At 37.9% G+C, this 16439-nt stretch overlaps 1 protein-coding gene across 1 annotated transcript; it reads right to left on the bottom strand.

The window, feature by feature from the left end:
* Nucleotides 1–605: 605 nt before the first annotated feature.
* LOC311303055 (protein shisa-like-2A) lies at nucleotides 606–15953 on the bottom strand (the record flags this gene model as incomplete). The annotated part of the gene is made up of 3 exons (XM_084429329.1): nucleotides 606–790; nucleotides 8232–8368; nucleotides 15772–15953. The coding sequence occupies 3 exons, from the start codon at nucleotides 15951–15953 to the stop codon at nucleotides 606–608; spliced, it is 504 nt and encodes a 167-aa protein (XP_084285455.1).
* Between the last annotated feature and the right edge of the window lie 486 nt (nucleotides 15954–16439).

Below are 16439 nucleotides of genomic sequence, written 5' to 3'. Positions count from 1 at the left end.
GAAAGCTTCATCTTTCTCAAACAGGCAAATGACTGACTCTTGCAGGATATGAACCCTAGATTGTTCAAACGGCACTCAAAGCGGTTTTAAAGACACCATTAGGATGGAGGCCAAGAAGGAACGTGCTGGTGTGTACACTCTGAAAACCCTGTTTGAGAGATAGATGGTTTATTGTGATTCTCAGGATTCAGGAACAACAAACTCGTTGAGTTCAATTCCGTCTTTGGTTCAGCTGCGGACACTAAAACTGCTTTACCAAAAGCATTATTATTTCTTTAAAGCAGCAATTACCGTTCTGAATACTGATACTGAAGTCTTGATGAATGTTAATGGTTTAATTAGTTTCTTGCCTCAAAAACAAATCCAACGAGCCTGTGTGCAGCTCTACTGAGCAGATGGAAAGCATACGGTTTGAGGGCAAATTAAATGATAGTACATTTTTTACTAAGAGGTTTGAGGCAATTATTCACTGATTTCATTCAGTTTGTGCTACAGCATCCAAAACCTCAAACCAGAATCGTTGAAAATGTTCCATCGGTCGCATGATGATGATCGGCTAAAGCCGCTGAAAGGACTCCTGGGTGATGTAGTTCAGCTCCAGGGCTTTATGAAGGTCCCTCTACATTGATGGTGGTGACCGTAGCCATGAAGCAGCGCTGGAACAGCCGGTCCGGATCAGGCGGCTGGTTGTCACAGTCTAGTTTGCCTCTTAGGAAATGCTTGCGGAAACCTTGCGGTCCCGACGGCGCGCTGGCTTGGCTCGGACCCTCCTGAGGACTGGCCCCAGATCCTGAGAAACACAACACCGACAACATTAAACATTCTTCTGGAGAAAACGTGAGTCGTGCTTAAAGCTGCAGTCGGCAAGTCTGGCAGACTGAGGGGACTTAGTCAAAATTAAGTCTTAGTTTACAACTCTCATGCCCCTCCCCCACTACCACCAAGCACCCTCCCTTCGAGTTTGTGCTCATCAGTGCGTGTGCACCAGATTTTTTGTGAACGCACCCGTCTCTTCAGCATCGAAGCATCATTTTCTTTTCCTTGGTTGTTTTGGACCTCCTAGCTCTGGTTGTTAACCGAGGAATTGGAAGCTTGTTAGTAGCTTGTTAGTAGATTTTCTCTCCGCCACGGTATCCGTTAATATTTACTCGTGCTCTCAGGGATATTTAGTATTATTTATATACTATTATAGAATGTATTGATACTTTACATGTTTATATTTTTAAATTTTCAGTTTTTATTCTAAATTTTAGTGTTTGTAATGTATAATATGCTATTTGTCATTTTTAGTAGATTTCTGTGATATCCGGTTTGAGTGCCTTGGACTACTATTTGTTTAAAATATTAATAGGCCTATTTATGTGAGCATTATGATGCATTTGCAAGAGCTTTGAGGATGTCTTTGCACAGCTCTCGTGGGGCACTTTAGAATTTAATAAATGTTGTAGAGGGTGGAATTGCCTTTCAGTATTTATACGCTGAAATACTGTCATGCATATACTAACAGGACCTCATTGGTAAGAATATCCAATGTAATACACTGCTTGCATTGACCATAATGCCTCCATACAAGAGCATGCATAAACAAAACTAGTCTTTCATGTTATTACAAGCCTGGGGCTATAGCAAACCCAAAGGATGCAAGTCCATCCAGCCACACATTAATGTTTTGCTGGGGTAAGTCCTTTAAATTATTAACAAATGTATTAATGAATAAAGGACAGAAACAAACAATAATATATATTTTTGAATATACTGCAAATTTGTTAAATATTAATATTGCATTATATTGCAGGCTCTGAATTATTGAATTAAATATTTTACATCAATTAAATGATTAGTTCACTCAGTTTTACTCACCCCAACGCCATCCAAGATGTTTACATCTTTCTTTCTACAGTTGAAAAGAAATTAAGGTTTGAGGAAAACATTCCAGGACTTTTCTCCATATAGTGGACTTCAATGGGGTCCAATTTTTGGTAGTGAAGTTTAACACTACCTCCAGGCTGTCCTATTTGGCATTAGTGGTGTTTGGCATTTCATGCATCATTTAGATGCTCTGCATTATTTTCATTACATTTAAGCACATTTTCATTACTGTAAATGCCTCCAGATGTTTATTTTTAACTTTTTAAAATCTCATTATTGCAGATAATGATTCTCATTTGAATCTTGTTTTTCAGTATATAATTGATTTTAAGTAATACAATTAAATTCAAGAAATACTACAATGATGTGTTTAACGTTTAAAGACATAATTATTTTTAACATTACAGTAACCATGGTAAACATACCATTACAGCTAATTTTGGGGGAAAACATGATTAAGTGTGCACTTACACTTACACAAGCTTGAAAACATTAAGGTTTTTAAGGTTTTTGAAAGTAGTCTCTCAATCTCCCCAATGCTACATTTATTCAATAAAAATACATTAAAAACAGTTATATTGTAAAAATATTTGTAAGTAATTAAAAAGTAATATTTGTTAATTTCATAAATTTACTGTATTTTTTTTATTGATTTAATGTGCCATCGCTGAATAAAAGTATTAATTATTATTATTATTTTTTTTTAATCTTTACTACCCCAAACTTTTTAATGCCAGTGTATCATGACCCTGCTTCACAACGTTGTCGTGTTGTATTATTGGACTCTCTTCATTTTTAGCTCTCATAATTTGCGTAGTTATGAGTAGACCCTTAATTTTAGCAAGTAGAGAAACTTGTGTTCTCATAATGAGTTAACAAGAGTAATTATAACCCTTCAGGTCTTTAGAGAACATTACCGCTCACATAGAGCTGAATGTGTTCAGATTGTCTCATTAAACCTCTCTTCTCTGAAGATCTCAACCCTCCTGCTCATTAAGCCTTCTAGTGGATATCGTTTAGACCTGCATTACGTGCACAGATTCTGAGCTCTTTATCTTGGTGCTGAACCAGTCACAAACACACATTAATTATTTTTTTTAATTTTTTTTTGCATTGCGACATTTTCATGAAAGCACTCAAAGAAGGTATATAACATTTCATTGACTAGAACTTAAATGATCATATATTTAATGGTCTGTTAATAAATCTATAATGTAACTGATGTTCTTAATAAAAGTTATGATGAAGTGTTACCGCAAAATGATACTTCACAGCCGCAGGTCCTCGAGTCTTGTTGGATTTAATGACAAACAAACTGGATGTAATTTCATTAACTCAAACTGGATTCTATTTTGGGTTAATGTTAATTGTCATGAATATAAATCACAATGCAAAAAAAAAAAAAAAAAACTAATAATTTTTATGCAAAAACAATATTTATTTTGGGGTGAAATATGACCTGGACAAGTATAGCATCGGTGAATGCTATTGCAAAAAAAGAAAAGAAAGATGAATTAATTTATATATATATATATATATATATATATATATATATACACAGTGGGTACGGAAAGTATTCAGACCCCCTTAAATTTTTCACTCTTTGTTATATTGCAGCCATTTGCTAAAATCATTTAAGGTAATTTTTTTCCCTCATTATTGTACACACAGCACTTATTGACAGAAAAACACAGAATTGTTGACATTTTTGCACATTTATTAAAAAAGAAAAACTGAAATATCACATGGTCCTAAGTATTCAGACCCTTTGCTCAGTATTTAGTAGAAGCACCCTTTTGATCTAATACAGCCATGAGTCTTTTTGGGAAAGATGCAACAAGTTTTTCACACCTGGATTTGGGTATCCTCTGCCATTCCTCCTTGCAGATCCTCTCCAGTTCTGTCAGGTTGGATGGTAAACGTTGGTGGACAGCCATTTTCAGGTCTCTCCAGAGATGCTCAATTGGGTTTAAGTCAGGGCTCTGGCTGGGCCATTCAAGAACAGTCACGGAGTTGTTGTGAAGCCACTCCTTCGTTATTTTAGCTGTGTGCTTAGGGTTATTGTCTTGTTGGAAGGTGAACCTTCGGCCCAGTCTGAGGTCCAGAGCACTCTGGAGAAGGTTTTCGTCCAGGATATCCCTGTACTTGGCCGCATTCATCTTTCCCTCGATTGCAACCAGTCGTCCTGTCCCTGCAGCTGAAAAACACCCCCACAGCATGATGCTGCCACCACCATGCTTCACTGTTGAGACTGTATTGGACAGGTGATGAGCAGTGCCTGGTTTTCTCCACACATACCGCTTAGAATTAAGGCCAAAAAGTTCTATCTTGGTCTCATCAGACCAGAGAATCTTATTTATCACCATCTTGGAGTCCTTCAGGTATGCTTTCATGTGTCTTGCACTGAGGAGAGGCTTCCGTCAGGCCACTCTGCCATAAAGCCCCGACTGGTGGATGGCTGCAGTGATGGTTGACTTACTACAACTTTCTCCCATCTCCCGACTGCATCTCTGGAGCTCAGCCACAGTGATCTTTGGGTTATTCTTTACCTCTCTCACCAAGGCTCTTCTCCCCCGATAGCTCAGTTTGGCCGGACGGCCAGCTCTAGGAAGGGTTCTGGTCGTCCCAAACGTCTTCCATTTAAGGATCATGGAGGCCACTGTGCTCTTAGGAACCTTAAGTGCAGCAGAAATATTTTTGTAACCTTGGCCAATCTGTGCCTTGCCACAATTCTGTCTCTGAGCTCTTCAGGCAGTTCCTTTGACCTCATGATTCTCATTTGCTCTGACATGCACTGTGAGCTGTAAGGTCTTATATAGACAGGTGTGTGGCTTTCCTAATCAAGTCCAATCAGTATAATCAAACACAGCTGGACTCAAATGAAGGTGTAGAACCATCTCAAGGATGATCAGAAGAAATGGACAGCACCTGAGTTAAATACATGAGTGTCACAGCAAAGGGTCTGAATACTTAGGACCATGTGATATTTCAGTTTTTCTTTTTTAATAAATGTGCAAAAATGTCAACAATTCTGTGTTTTTCTGTCAATGTGGGGTGCTGTGTGTACAATAATGAGAAAAATGATTAAATGATTTTAGCAAATGGCTGCAATATAACAAAGAGTGAAAAATTTAAGGGGGTCTGAATACTTTCCGTACCCACTGTACATGTATATATATGTATGTATATATGTGTGTGTGTGTGTGTGTGTGTGTGTGTGTGCGCGTGTTGTGTTTTATTTTAATTATAAAATTATTATATCTTTTTTTTCAGTTTCACTGGTTCCCTCTTGTTTTTGCATTTCTGTTCGTAATTTCTTTGAATGCAGCCTGGCCAAAATGCCTGCACAATTTGGCATGTTTCATTGCGTCATCAAAACAATCGACTCCAAGAACAACTACACAATATGCTTATAAAAACACTTTTTTAATAATATTTGAATAAATATTGTCAATTTTCTTAGGCTGGACATCACTCCTGTCCACTACTGAATGTATCTATATTTGTGAAGTTTGAGTTTCATGTGTGCGGGGCATTAGATTTATTATAGCAAAAATCATTTTCAGCTGATGCAACCAAGGCAGAAATGCATTGCAAATAAACTGCAAGTCTCATGCTGTCTATAAGTCAGAGAAAAGGGATGTTAATGTCTTGTCTGAAAACCCCCTCCAGCAGTTCTTTTCAACCACTTCAACGTTATACTTGAGAAAGCTACCTGATTATGCAAATACTAGCTTTGTCAATATTTAATGTGATTGAATGAGTATCACTTGGTTCTGCAGCTCTTAGGACTTACAGCAAGTCATCTATTCACCTGACACTGACAGAGAGTTCAAGATGCAGCACATCCTACATGAGCTCTCGAGCCTTGAAAATCTATAGCTTTTCTTTGATTCGTTTCCTTCCTGAGCCGACAGGTGTGAGATGTATGAAACCTTTTCTCACACAAAACAACTAAGCTTTTGAACTGTTATTGGTGAAAGCGTCGCCAGATAACCTTCAATATGTTTGTTGTGCTGCTCAAGCCTTGTAAAAACATAAAAAAAGATCAACAAAAGAACCACATTTGAGTCTAACGTTTGAAAATGGTGGCCTTTGCAATAAAGACTTAAAACAATCCATCCTAATTTTGCATAAATGAACCACTATCGATGATGAGAGATGCATAATCATCACCCCTTGTCTCTATAGAAACTGTGTTCAATGATTAACTCGATTCCTTTCGCAGCGCATCCGAGACAGAAGCACGCAAGTGCAGTTCAGTAAGTTTTATACTTTTGGAAGTGCAACCAAACAAGAGGAAGAAAGGGACCTCACTTTCCATTTTTGGCAACTTCTCTTGAGTTGTTACCTAGCTACTGCTAGAACTCATGGTGTTACTAAAACTGATGACGCAAAAATGTGATGTGGAAATAGCCAGGGGTGGGTTCAGATCATGCAATCAAAGCAGATGCGAAAGAGCCTAAAAACTGGCTAAAAATACACTGTTAATTATTTCACTGTAAATTTACAATAAATTGCAGGTTACCAGTTGCATGACTTTCACAGTAAGTTACTGTATCATTTTTACAGATTATAATCAATAGACCATTTTGGGAGTAGACGTCATGGTTACCTCACTGCATTATGGTGGCAAAAGGGTTACAAATGGAGAAAACCGGTTGAGAAATTGTCTTCTTGTGCCTTTAGATGTCTTCATTTTTATAGAATACTGTCGTCGAAGACGGCCTTTCAAGCTAAACACAGACACATGGTTGCATTTATGATTTTATAACTCACAACTGCGCGTTTACATCCCACAATTCTGAGAAAAAAGTCAGTATTTCAAGATATAAACGCAATTATTATTATTTTTTAATTCTGTGACAGAAACAAGGTTCCAAACTGCTACAGCAGAACTGTCATTTTCTGCCACAAAATGCTCTATAAATGCGAACATCAGGCAAAAGTTGAACTTATTAAACAGAATTACTGATTCTGATTGGTCAATCGTAGCATTCTGGGGTCATATAGTTTTGTATTATGACAGTTCTCCCAGGAATCACTCCACACTCTTTTAAATCTCACATTACAAAATAATTTCCTCATTAAAGTCCTGCTGTAGTCCCTTAAAACTCATCTTTGATCACCAAAATTACATATTTAAACTTCTTTTCCTTAAAAAAAAATGTTCATGCCTTAAAATAGCTTGAATGTAACTCTGCAAATGAGCCCCGCCTCCACTCACTCACACCAGCTCAGAGATCCCCTCGTTGACGATCACACGTTGACCTGATTGGTTACAAGGTAGTTTGTGACGTCAGAAACACCAGCGATTTCAAACCGCGTTTTTGAGACTGTCTTTGGTTCACTGCAGTTTTAAAGGGTAACTCTCGCCAAAATGCAACCTAGGGTCTTTTTGTTAATCTACCCGAGGCAAACTTTCATTTAAAAGCATAATTAGAATGGAAACGCCACTTTTAAGTTTGACCGTATTTTCGCTTTTCGCATCTCTGGTCAAATTGCCTTTTGAATGGGAGTGCTTGGGCACTCTTAAAAGTGGCTCTTAAAAGTGGCATTTCCATCCTAATTATGCTTTTAAATGAAAGTTTGCCGCGGGTAGATTAACTAAAAGACCCTAGGTTGCATTTTGGCGAGAGTTACCCTTTAAGGAGAAAATACTCAGCAATGGTGTTGACTTATGAATTTACACATGGTTTGTCTTAAAGCATGTCTAACACCACATAGACATATAAACAACTTTAAAAGCTTGATTTTCACCACAGGGGGACTTTTTATTTCCCAAGTATATGTACAAAAAGAAGGATAATGCACATTACCCCTTTACATATTTATCCATTTACTCACTGTATTTACTTAAAGTAAATGTGACAGATGCCATCAAATGGATGTGTAAAAGATTGTTTGTCTGCTTGAGAGTATTTTTTCATGACTGTGCTGATTCATTTATGCACCTGAATGTAATCGATTCATTCACAATCAATGTGTATAAATATTTGCTATTTATACACCGAACAAACAAATAATACAGTAGTCAACATTTGAAGTGGATCAGAAAAGTTAATCAAAGTTGTCCTATAAGACAAGAACGGGTATTGTTCAAAATTCATGTATAACTTTGATGAAAGGTTTGGATCCACTTCAAATGCTGACTACTGTAGTATGACAGAACCAATCTAAGTTAATAGGAGGCTTACCATTCGGAAATATAATTAATTTTTCACATCAACCACACGCAAACTCAAAACAAGTTTGTGTCAAAATATGAATGAGATTAAAGTCCTTAGCTCCTCTCTTGGATCTCAAGGACTTTCCTCTCAAGATGTTTTCATAAGTAGAAATTGTTGAAGCAGTATACATACCTGGTGCTCTTAGAGGCAGTCCATTGTCCAACCCTCGGGGTTTGGTGGCGATGAACAGGTAGCAAAGCACACAAAGAGTGATGATGAAAGCTAGCAGCACCACAGCAGCTATAGACAAACCAACCAGAGCTCCCAAACTGAAGGACAGAGAAAGAGAGAGAGATTCAATTGTTTACATGTAGACCATGATGACATCAAATACTCAGTGCACAATAGCACATGGATGCACAGTGCCATGTTTGATGTCATCAATATAAAAGAGAAACAGAATTAAGGATTGAGTGAGATAACATGAAATCATGAGAGAGATGCAATATTATTAGTCACTAGTCAGAAATAGGTTTAAGTTATGATGTAGGCCAACAACGCGGGAGAGCAGAGATATACAGCAAAAACACAAATGTTTTTCCACCAAAAAAATAAAAAATATCACTTTCAATTATTCCATTACTTGGTTAGATGTTTTTCCACTTTCAAACAACTCCTTTCAAATATCCTTTTCCCCCACAAGACCATGATGAAAGGATAATGACTTGTTTTAGATTATTAAAGCGTGCCGACGCACATCTGCATGCCTGAGAACAAATTATAGCCAGCTTTGAAAAGAGCAAATGAGTTCTTACATAAATCAGTTAATGTTAATGGATTGTTTCGCATGAATTGTTTAGCGTGGAAGAGGTTGCAGAGACACTAAAAGCAGCAGAGCATCACCTGTGGAGAAACTGCACTTAAAGAGCCACAGTGGGTCATTTAGACTACTTAACCAGTAAAAGGTCAAACTAGCAGTGCATCGCTCGTTAGATTTTCACATTCGGGAAAACATGGAAAACTTGTCGTTGTTGGGTGGTTGCTAGGTGACCAAATCAATAGAGCCCACCTCATTGAAGGCAGGTGCATATATAAAAATAAAGGATCTTTGTTGGCATCTATGGTTCCATGAAGAATCTGTGCAATTTTCCATTGCACAAAATGTTCTTCACACCAAGTAAAAAATGGTTCTTTCTTTTAGAACTATTCGCTGAAAGGTTCTTTTTTGGAACCTTTATTTTTAAGAGTGTAGGTTATGGAACAGATCTCAAGATTCTTATCACACTCTTTTAAAACTCTATAAAGCTCCAAGGGGTCAGCATGAACAACCCCTGTGCGTGAATCACCATTATTACTGCTTGTCCAAGGACTTCTCTGAAATGTCATGCTGTAAAATGTCATGTCATGGTGACATGTGATGAAAACAGTCATAACTGAGTTCCTTGTGAGAGTGATCCAAGACAGATTGACCTAATAACCTGAAGATTAAAGCAGCCAAAGTACATTACAGTAGTAGGCACTAGCTTCTAATTGACCCTGAGTGACAGAAAGTGGAACATTTGGATTTGTATCACCTACATCCTTCAAGAACATGTCCAGGCCATGTTTCACCACACAATCAACAGAAGAAAAAATTAGGCTGATGTTTTGCAAAAAGAAAATGCATGGGGGTTGGGTGTTGGGGGTGGGGGGTTACAAGCTGTTTGTTTAGATGTATTGACCAGGAATATGTTTCCCAAATGCATTATGAGCCTATAAATGAATTGTAGAAACCATTGGTAACAATGACCTCTCTACATAGGTTTACGATGCTTTTGGGAAAGCCCAGGATGATATGGACATTTCTAACTGTAAAGCTATGGGATCCTGTGGGAAACAATGATCACAAATGAGAGTTTCTATTCAGTCAGTCACAATCAATGTTACGTCAATACTGGCGTATTGGGGTCTCACTTGGGAGCCCAATCACTTTCGAGGGGTAACAAAATGAGCTAATGGATATTGCCCAGTGAGATTTGCATGCCGAGTCACTCCTACCCGACAAACGGGTATATAAGCCAGCTAGCAACTCTCTTTTTCAGGTTTTGCTGCGAGCCGAGACCGGGATCCCAGCCGTTCCGAGGTGGTTCAGGGTTGTGGAAGGAGGGACATAACGTCTTCGTTCCCTCCTTCAGGGAACGAGGGTTACATCAGTAACCGAGACATTCTTTATACTATCGCTGATGTTTCTTCTAGACAGCAATGAAGTTAAAGTCACACCCATCGTAATGAAGTGCTTTGAGCGGCTGGTCCTGGCACACCTAAAAGACTCTCTACCATCCACATTGGACTCACACCAGTTTGCCTACCGTAGCAATAGGAGCACAGAGGATGCAGTCTCCATGGCACTGCACTCTGTGCTCACACATCTGGACAATAAGAACACTTATGCACGCATGCTGTTTGTTGACTTCAGCTCAGCATTCAACACTGTCATCCCAACTAAGTTAATAGCCAAACTTGGAGACCTGGGCTTCAACACCTCCATGTGCAACTGGATTTTGGACTTCTTGACCAACAGACCCCAGAATGTTCGATCAGGCTCCAACTGCTCCACATCCATCACACTCAACACTGGTGTACCACAGGGCTGTGTGCTAAGCCCGTTCCTCTACTCCCTCTTCACCTCCGACTGCAAGCCTGTGTACGGATCTAATTCCATCGTCAAGTTTGCGGACGACACTACGGTGATTGGTCTCATCAGCAACAACGATGAGACTGCCTATAGGGAGGAGATCAAGCACCTGGCCACATGGTGCACCGAAAATAACCAGCTCCTCAACACCACCAAAACGAAGGAGCTCATCGTGGACTTCAGGAAAGTGTCAAGAGGCACACACGACACCATCCACATCAATGGAATGGCTGTTGAGCGTGTCTCCAGTTTCAAGTTCCTGGGGACCCACATCTCGGCGGACATGACCTGGACAACCAACACCTCCAGCCTGGTCAAGAAGGCTCACCAGCGCCTCTTCTTCCTGAGGACACTGAGGAAGAATCAGCTTTCCTCCACTATCCTGGTGAACTTCTATCGCTGTGCAATAGAAAGCATCCTGACCAACTGTGCTACAGTGTGGTATGGGAGCTGTTCTGTTGCAGAGCGCAAGGCACTGCAGCGGGTGGTGAAAACCGCCCAGCGCATCACTGGGACTCCACTACCTGCCATCGAGCACATCCAGAGGAAACGCTGTCTGCATCGAGCTCGCAGCATCCTTAAGGACTCCTCTCACCCAGCCCACAGACTGTTTTCTCTCCTGCCTTCCGGCAGGCGTTTCAGGTGCCTCCGGACCAGGACCAGCAGACTAAAGAACAGTTTTTTCCCCAGAGCTGTCTCTTTATTAAACTCTAACCCTCATTGATCCCACTCCCCTTATATACTGATTGACTCTCCTCTCCCTCCTCACACCTGCCTCCATTTTGTTATTTGCAATACTATAATGTTCATTTGCACTGCTGACTGTTATTACAGTAACAACTGTTTACATATGCATCTTGCACTACTACCTTGACTGGAATATGCTCATTTGCACTGCCGACTGTTTATTTACAGTACCGACTGTTATATATACATTGCAATATCGTACCTTAACTGTAATATGCAATTACTTTCCACTGCACTCACTCGGATAGCTTCTGTCCAAACTTTATTTGCACTACTTTAAATCCATTGTTATACTGCTCATTAGCCTAACTTATACATATATCTATTTGTAAAATTCTGTTTATAGTAATATCCATCTGTATATTATGCTCACATTCTGTTTATAGTAACAGCCATCTGTATATATATTCATAGTACATATCTATCTGTAAAATTGTTTATAGTAACAGCCATCTGTATATTATATTCAGTACATATCTATCTGTAAACATTCTGTTTATAGTAATAGCCATCTGTATATTATTATATTCAGTACATATCTAGCTGTAAATTCTGTTCACAGTAATAGTTATCTGTATATTATATTCATAGGACAATCTATCTGTAAATTTTTGTTTATAATAGTATTCAACTCTATATTTATTCAGTACATATCCATGTTCTGCACTTATGAACCACTGTATATCCTGCACTTGCTGCTATTGCACTTCTGGTTAGACCTAAACTGCATTTCGTTGCCTTGTACCTGTACTTGTGTAATGACAATAAAGTTGAATCTAATCTAATCTAATCTAAATCTAAATGGAGAGCAAATGCATACATTTGCTTCTCAGATATTTTCCTGCAAAAACACTTTTCTGGCACGTCTCCTCTTGAGTTTCAGAAGAGATCTCAATAATGTCAAAACCATTCTCAGATCTGCAATCAGATATCTCAGCATGAACATTTCTCATCGAATTCCACCAAGACCAAACGATCTGCTATTCAAATTAATTTATAGTTCTATTCTCTTACTGTATGTCAAGAATTGTCCCATAAAAAAGATTTTCTGGTCAAGTAAATACTACAGAAAAAAACAAATGTCATTTACATGAAAAAGTTAGTTCAGGCAAGAATAAAATAAAAAAAACAAAGTAAATTCTATATTAGTACTCAATTCAAGCGTGTAGAAATGAAAGCGTAAATATCAACGTTATAAAATTAAAGGAGTCATAACCTAGTATTACATTGGATACCTACTGCTGTATTATAGTCTTTCAGGCCCTTCTAAAAAAGAAAAGTGGAAAAAAATAAACACAGACCTACTTTTACCCTTATTTCTGAAGGCATTATTGTCTCGCGAGATCAATGCGATGTTTTGGCTGTCGTGGACGCTCTATATGGCTCTGCACGTCAGTTGAAAGGGTTGTTAGGACAGCGTCATTAAAAATGAATTTTATCCACTGGTCCCTGATAGTTTCGTCCGATTTTGGGAGATAAAACACATTTACATGTTTTTTATGGCAATCAACCACAGAGCAAGTCCGGTGTGCACTCGGTTTCTCCATCTTTCTCGACTGAACTGAATATGAGGGGGAGAGGGGAAGGGGGGCTTCCTGCTGCGGTGTCCATATATGGTATATCCTACTACCTCATGACGTCAAGAGGGAGCTGAAATCAAAATCTCGTATTTGAGTGCGCGTGCACGCGCGCTGGTTTATTTACCCTGAGGTAAACAAACGCTTCACTTTTAAATATCGGCTTCCCGGCCAGTGTATAATCGTTAGTCGATCATAACATACATTGATTCTCGTGGAAAAGTGAAAATTGCAGGTTATGACTCCTTTAAGTAAAATTGCTCAACTTTTCTGATACTGGTGTTCCCATCATGCACTGGGCCTTGAATAATTAATGCGGTTGGTTTTTTCACTGTTTTCCAGCTGTATTTACACTGTTTTATCAGTGCTTTTGATGTTAGGATTAGTAACTTGCCATCTTTTGTGACATTTGGAGTTTATTTTCTACTCAAAATGACACATTCAAACACAAAAATGATCCATCAAATGTTACCGTCATTGTGTATTGTCTACCAAGTATTCAGGTCTCTGCGTTCACATATTATATTAATTACGAAGATATTTCTAAGTAAAGCATATACTTCAACAGTGTGGTTTAATTCAATGTTATATTGCAAAAGAAACGTCAACTAAATAGATATTACTCAACCTTTCACTAGCCAAGTTAAAATGACTTATTTTCTTTGTTACTTTCACTTAACTTAGTTAAGTAGAGTTTACTTAATTCCATATGTGAAATTTACTTAAAAAATATTCGTGCAAAAACTTGCCAAAGAAAAATTAAGTAAATTTTACTTATTGTTTTTTTTTCAGTGTACTTTGATTTCTATCAAGGAACTTTGAGAGACACACCGGAGATGAAATTTACACTTGAAACAGAAGTGATTACTCCATTAACTCTCGGGAGCTATGAAAAAGCAACCTTTGAGCAAAAATAAACTTTCCTCCGTGAGCATCCAGTAAAACTACAATAGTTCTAATTAACACCTGATGGAAGCTGTTCAGCCTCCTATAAAACCAGGTGTTGTGATATGCATGAATTCCCAAGTAAGCATTTAACTAAACTTCAGCCATGAATATTGATGATTAATGCAAAGGTTGTACTTATCATCAAATTAATGAGAAGATTCAAGAAACATGCATACATTTTCACCATTCTTGATGTAAATGGCAGCTTTTAAGTTATTGCAACAATTTACATAATAATGGCTCTATGAACAATGTAGGCTACATAAGTGATGCAGTTCTTGCATCTTGAATTGGTGGTGTTTTATTCTAATTGCATATGATGGCATCAAAAAGTGCAACAATTTGCATGAATTAATTAGTCATTTAATTAGGCTACAGCTTAATCGGTCAATCAAAGCTCAGGTATTAATACCATAAATATAGCACTTTCCATGACAGTGTCTGTTATCACTTCAAGTCTTGTAAGGTGACTGTGAAGAAAGTGTTCTTCAAAACAAGACTTAATTAAAACTTGAGAGTGTGATTAGACCACTTGCCATTTTTTTTTTCTTTTGTAAACATGTCTACTTTTAATTTCTTGTTAAAGAGTTTGTCTTTGATTTCTGGTGTCAGCTCCTGGAAACGATTTAATTTCTTCAACCCTCCTTCTGATCAATCAATGGACCCATTAAACATTGATTAACAAAATGTTAATGTCCAATTATGTTAACAGATTGCCTGAAAATCCTGTTCTTAATGAGTAGGCTATCTTTGTCTTGTTTTCCAGTTGAAAAATTATATAAACATCCTTAAATCAAAATAAATTTTCCTGAGAAGCAGAATACAAATTATTTTGGAAAAATGACAAGCACTCTTATGTTCAAGATGCATTCAATGAAAACAAGTCTTAGTATGTTTCTCAGTTAAACTTTCATCTGTTTTGCTGCTCAGTGTTCATTTAGAAAATTTGGCATTTAAAACAATTGTCTTTTGAAAATCTGTTTTGTCTGCATCATGGCTCCTGAAAACAACACATTTTACTTCTTTAACAATATTGGAGAGATATAACAATAAACTAGTTTGTCCTTGATACTGTTTGATTTAAAGCATAAATTCACTCAAAAAATAAAGAACACTGTCTTTCAACATGTACGATTATCTTCCTTTTGTGTAACACAAAAGATGTTTAGCAGAATAGGCTATCAACAAAAACACAAGAAATCACTTTAATGTCAACATGCATGAAGCCATGACAGCCATTTACAATGAGCAGAACAACACTCATTATGCAGTCAATTTTAGTGGAAAATCTTGTCTGAAATAGCCGTTTGACACTTGGGAAACAGGCATGGCATGCTGTGGATGCTGGCGAAACATACAAATGAGATTTACAAGTTATTGGAGATATTATAAAAATGTATAAAATATACATTCATTTGTAACAGTATAAATAACCACTTTTGTAGAATGGGAAAGCATGTGTTCAACAAAATAATGAAAGGTTCTGAAGGCCATCATGAGTAAATTTCAATTTTGGACAGTTAATACATTTTGAGTGAAAATTCCCATTAAGTTGTTGTTTTGGTAAAGACAGAATCAGAGAGTGTTGTTTTAGACAAATGTATCCATAATTTCACACAATATCACAATATCATCAAACTTTATCATTTCTCTCGTTTACTTTTTTATGATAGTGCATGGTGACTACAAACTTAATTGTCATTGTCAAGTTAGCCAACCATATGGCTACATAATTTAAAATTAGGCAGACCATAACAAATAGTAGTTTCACAAAATATCGTCTTACCTAAGCCACCACATGTATCCATATTCATATGGGAAAAAGCTGTTGGGATCGTCGCAGCAGTATTTGACGTCATTGAACCCGCAGCAGAATATCGCGCGCGCGTCGCTGTCGGGTTTGGGGCACGTGAAGCCGCTGACAAACACGTTCTCCGCGTTGTAATATCCCGCGCAATCCGCGTTCATGCTGCCTGCGACTCGAACCCTCAACCGGCCACTTGTTAAAGCCTGAACACTCTTATCACATCCTCTGGATTTTCATTAGTCGTATGGGAGTAACTCCAGTCAGATTATAAACAGTGATGTGACGACAGTCAAAGACGCGCGAACATCTGAACGTGAGATGCTGAGAGCTTTCTTTATGATCTCTCTCTCTCTCTCTCTCTCTCTCTCTCTCTCTCTCTCTCTCTCTCTCTCTCTCTCTTTCTTTCTTAATTCTCTCTCTCTCTCTCTCTCTCTCTCTCTCACACACACACACACACACACACACACACACAATCAATCAATCAATCACCTTGTCTCTCTCTTCTATCCACTTTCTGTCTTTCATATTCTCTTATCCGTATCTTAAGTTATGTTGTAATGACTACACACTAGATATATAGATAGCTAGATTGATCGATAGATATAAATAGATGTAAAGATAGATAGATAGATAGATAGATAGATAGA

Source organism: Rutilus rutilus (assembly GCF_951802725.1).
Source record: "Rutilus rutilus genome assembly, chromosome: 13".
NCBI classification, from domain to species: Eukaryota; Metazoa; Chordata; class Actinopteri; order Cypriniformes; family Leuciscidae; genus Rutilus; species Rutilus rutilus.
The sequence above is the reverse complement of the archived record's forward strand: the minus strand, read 5'-3'. Positions and strand labels throughout refer to the sequence as shown.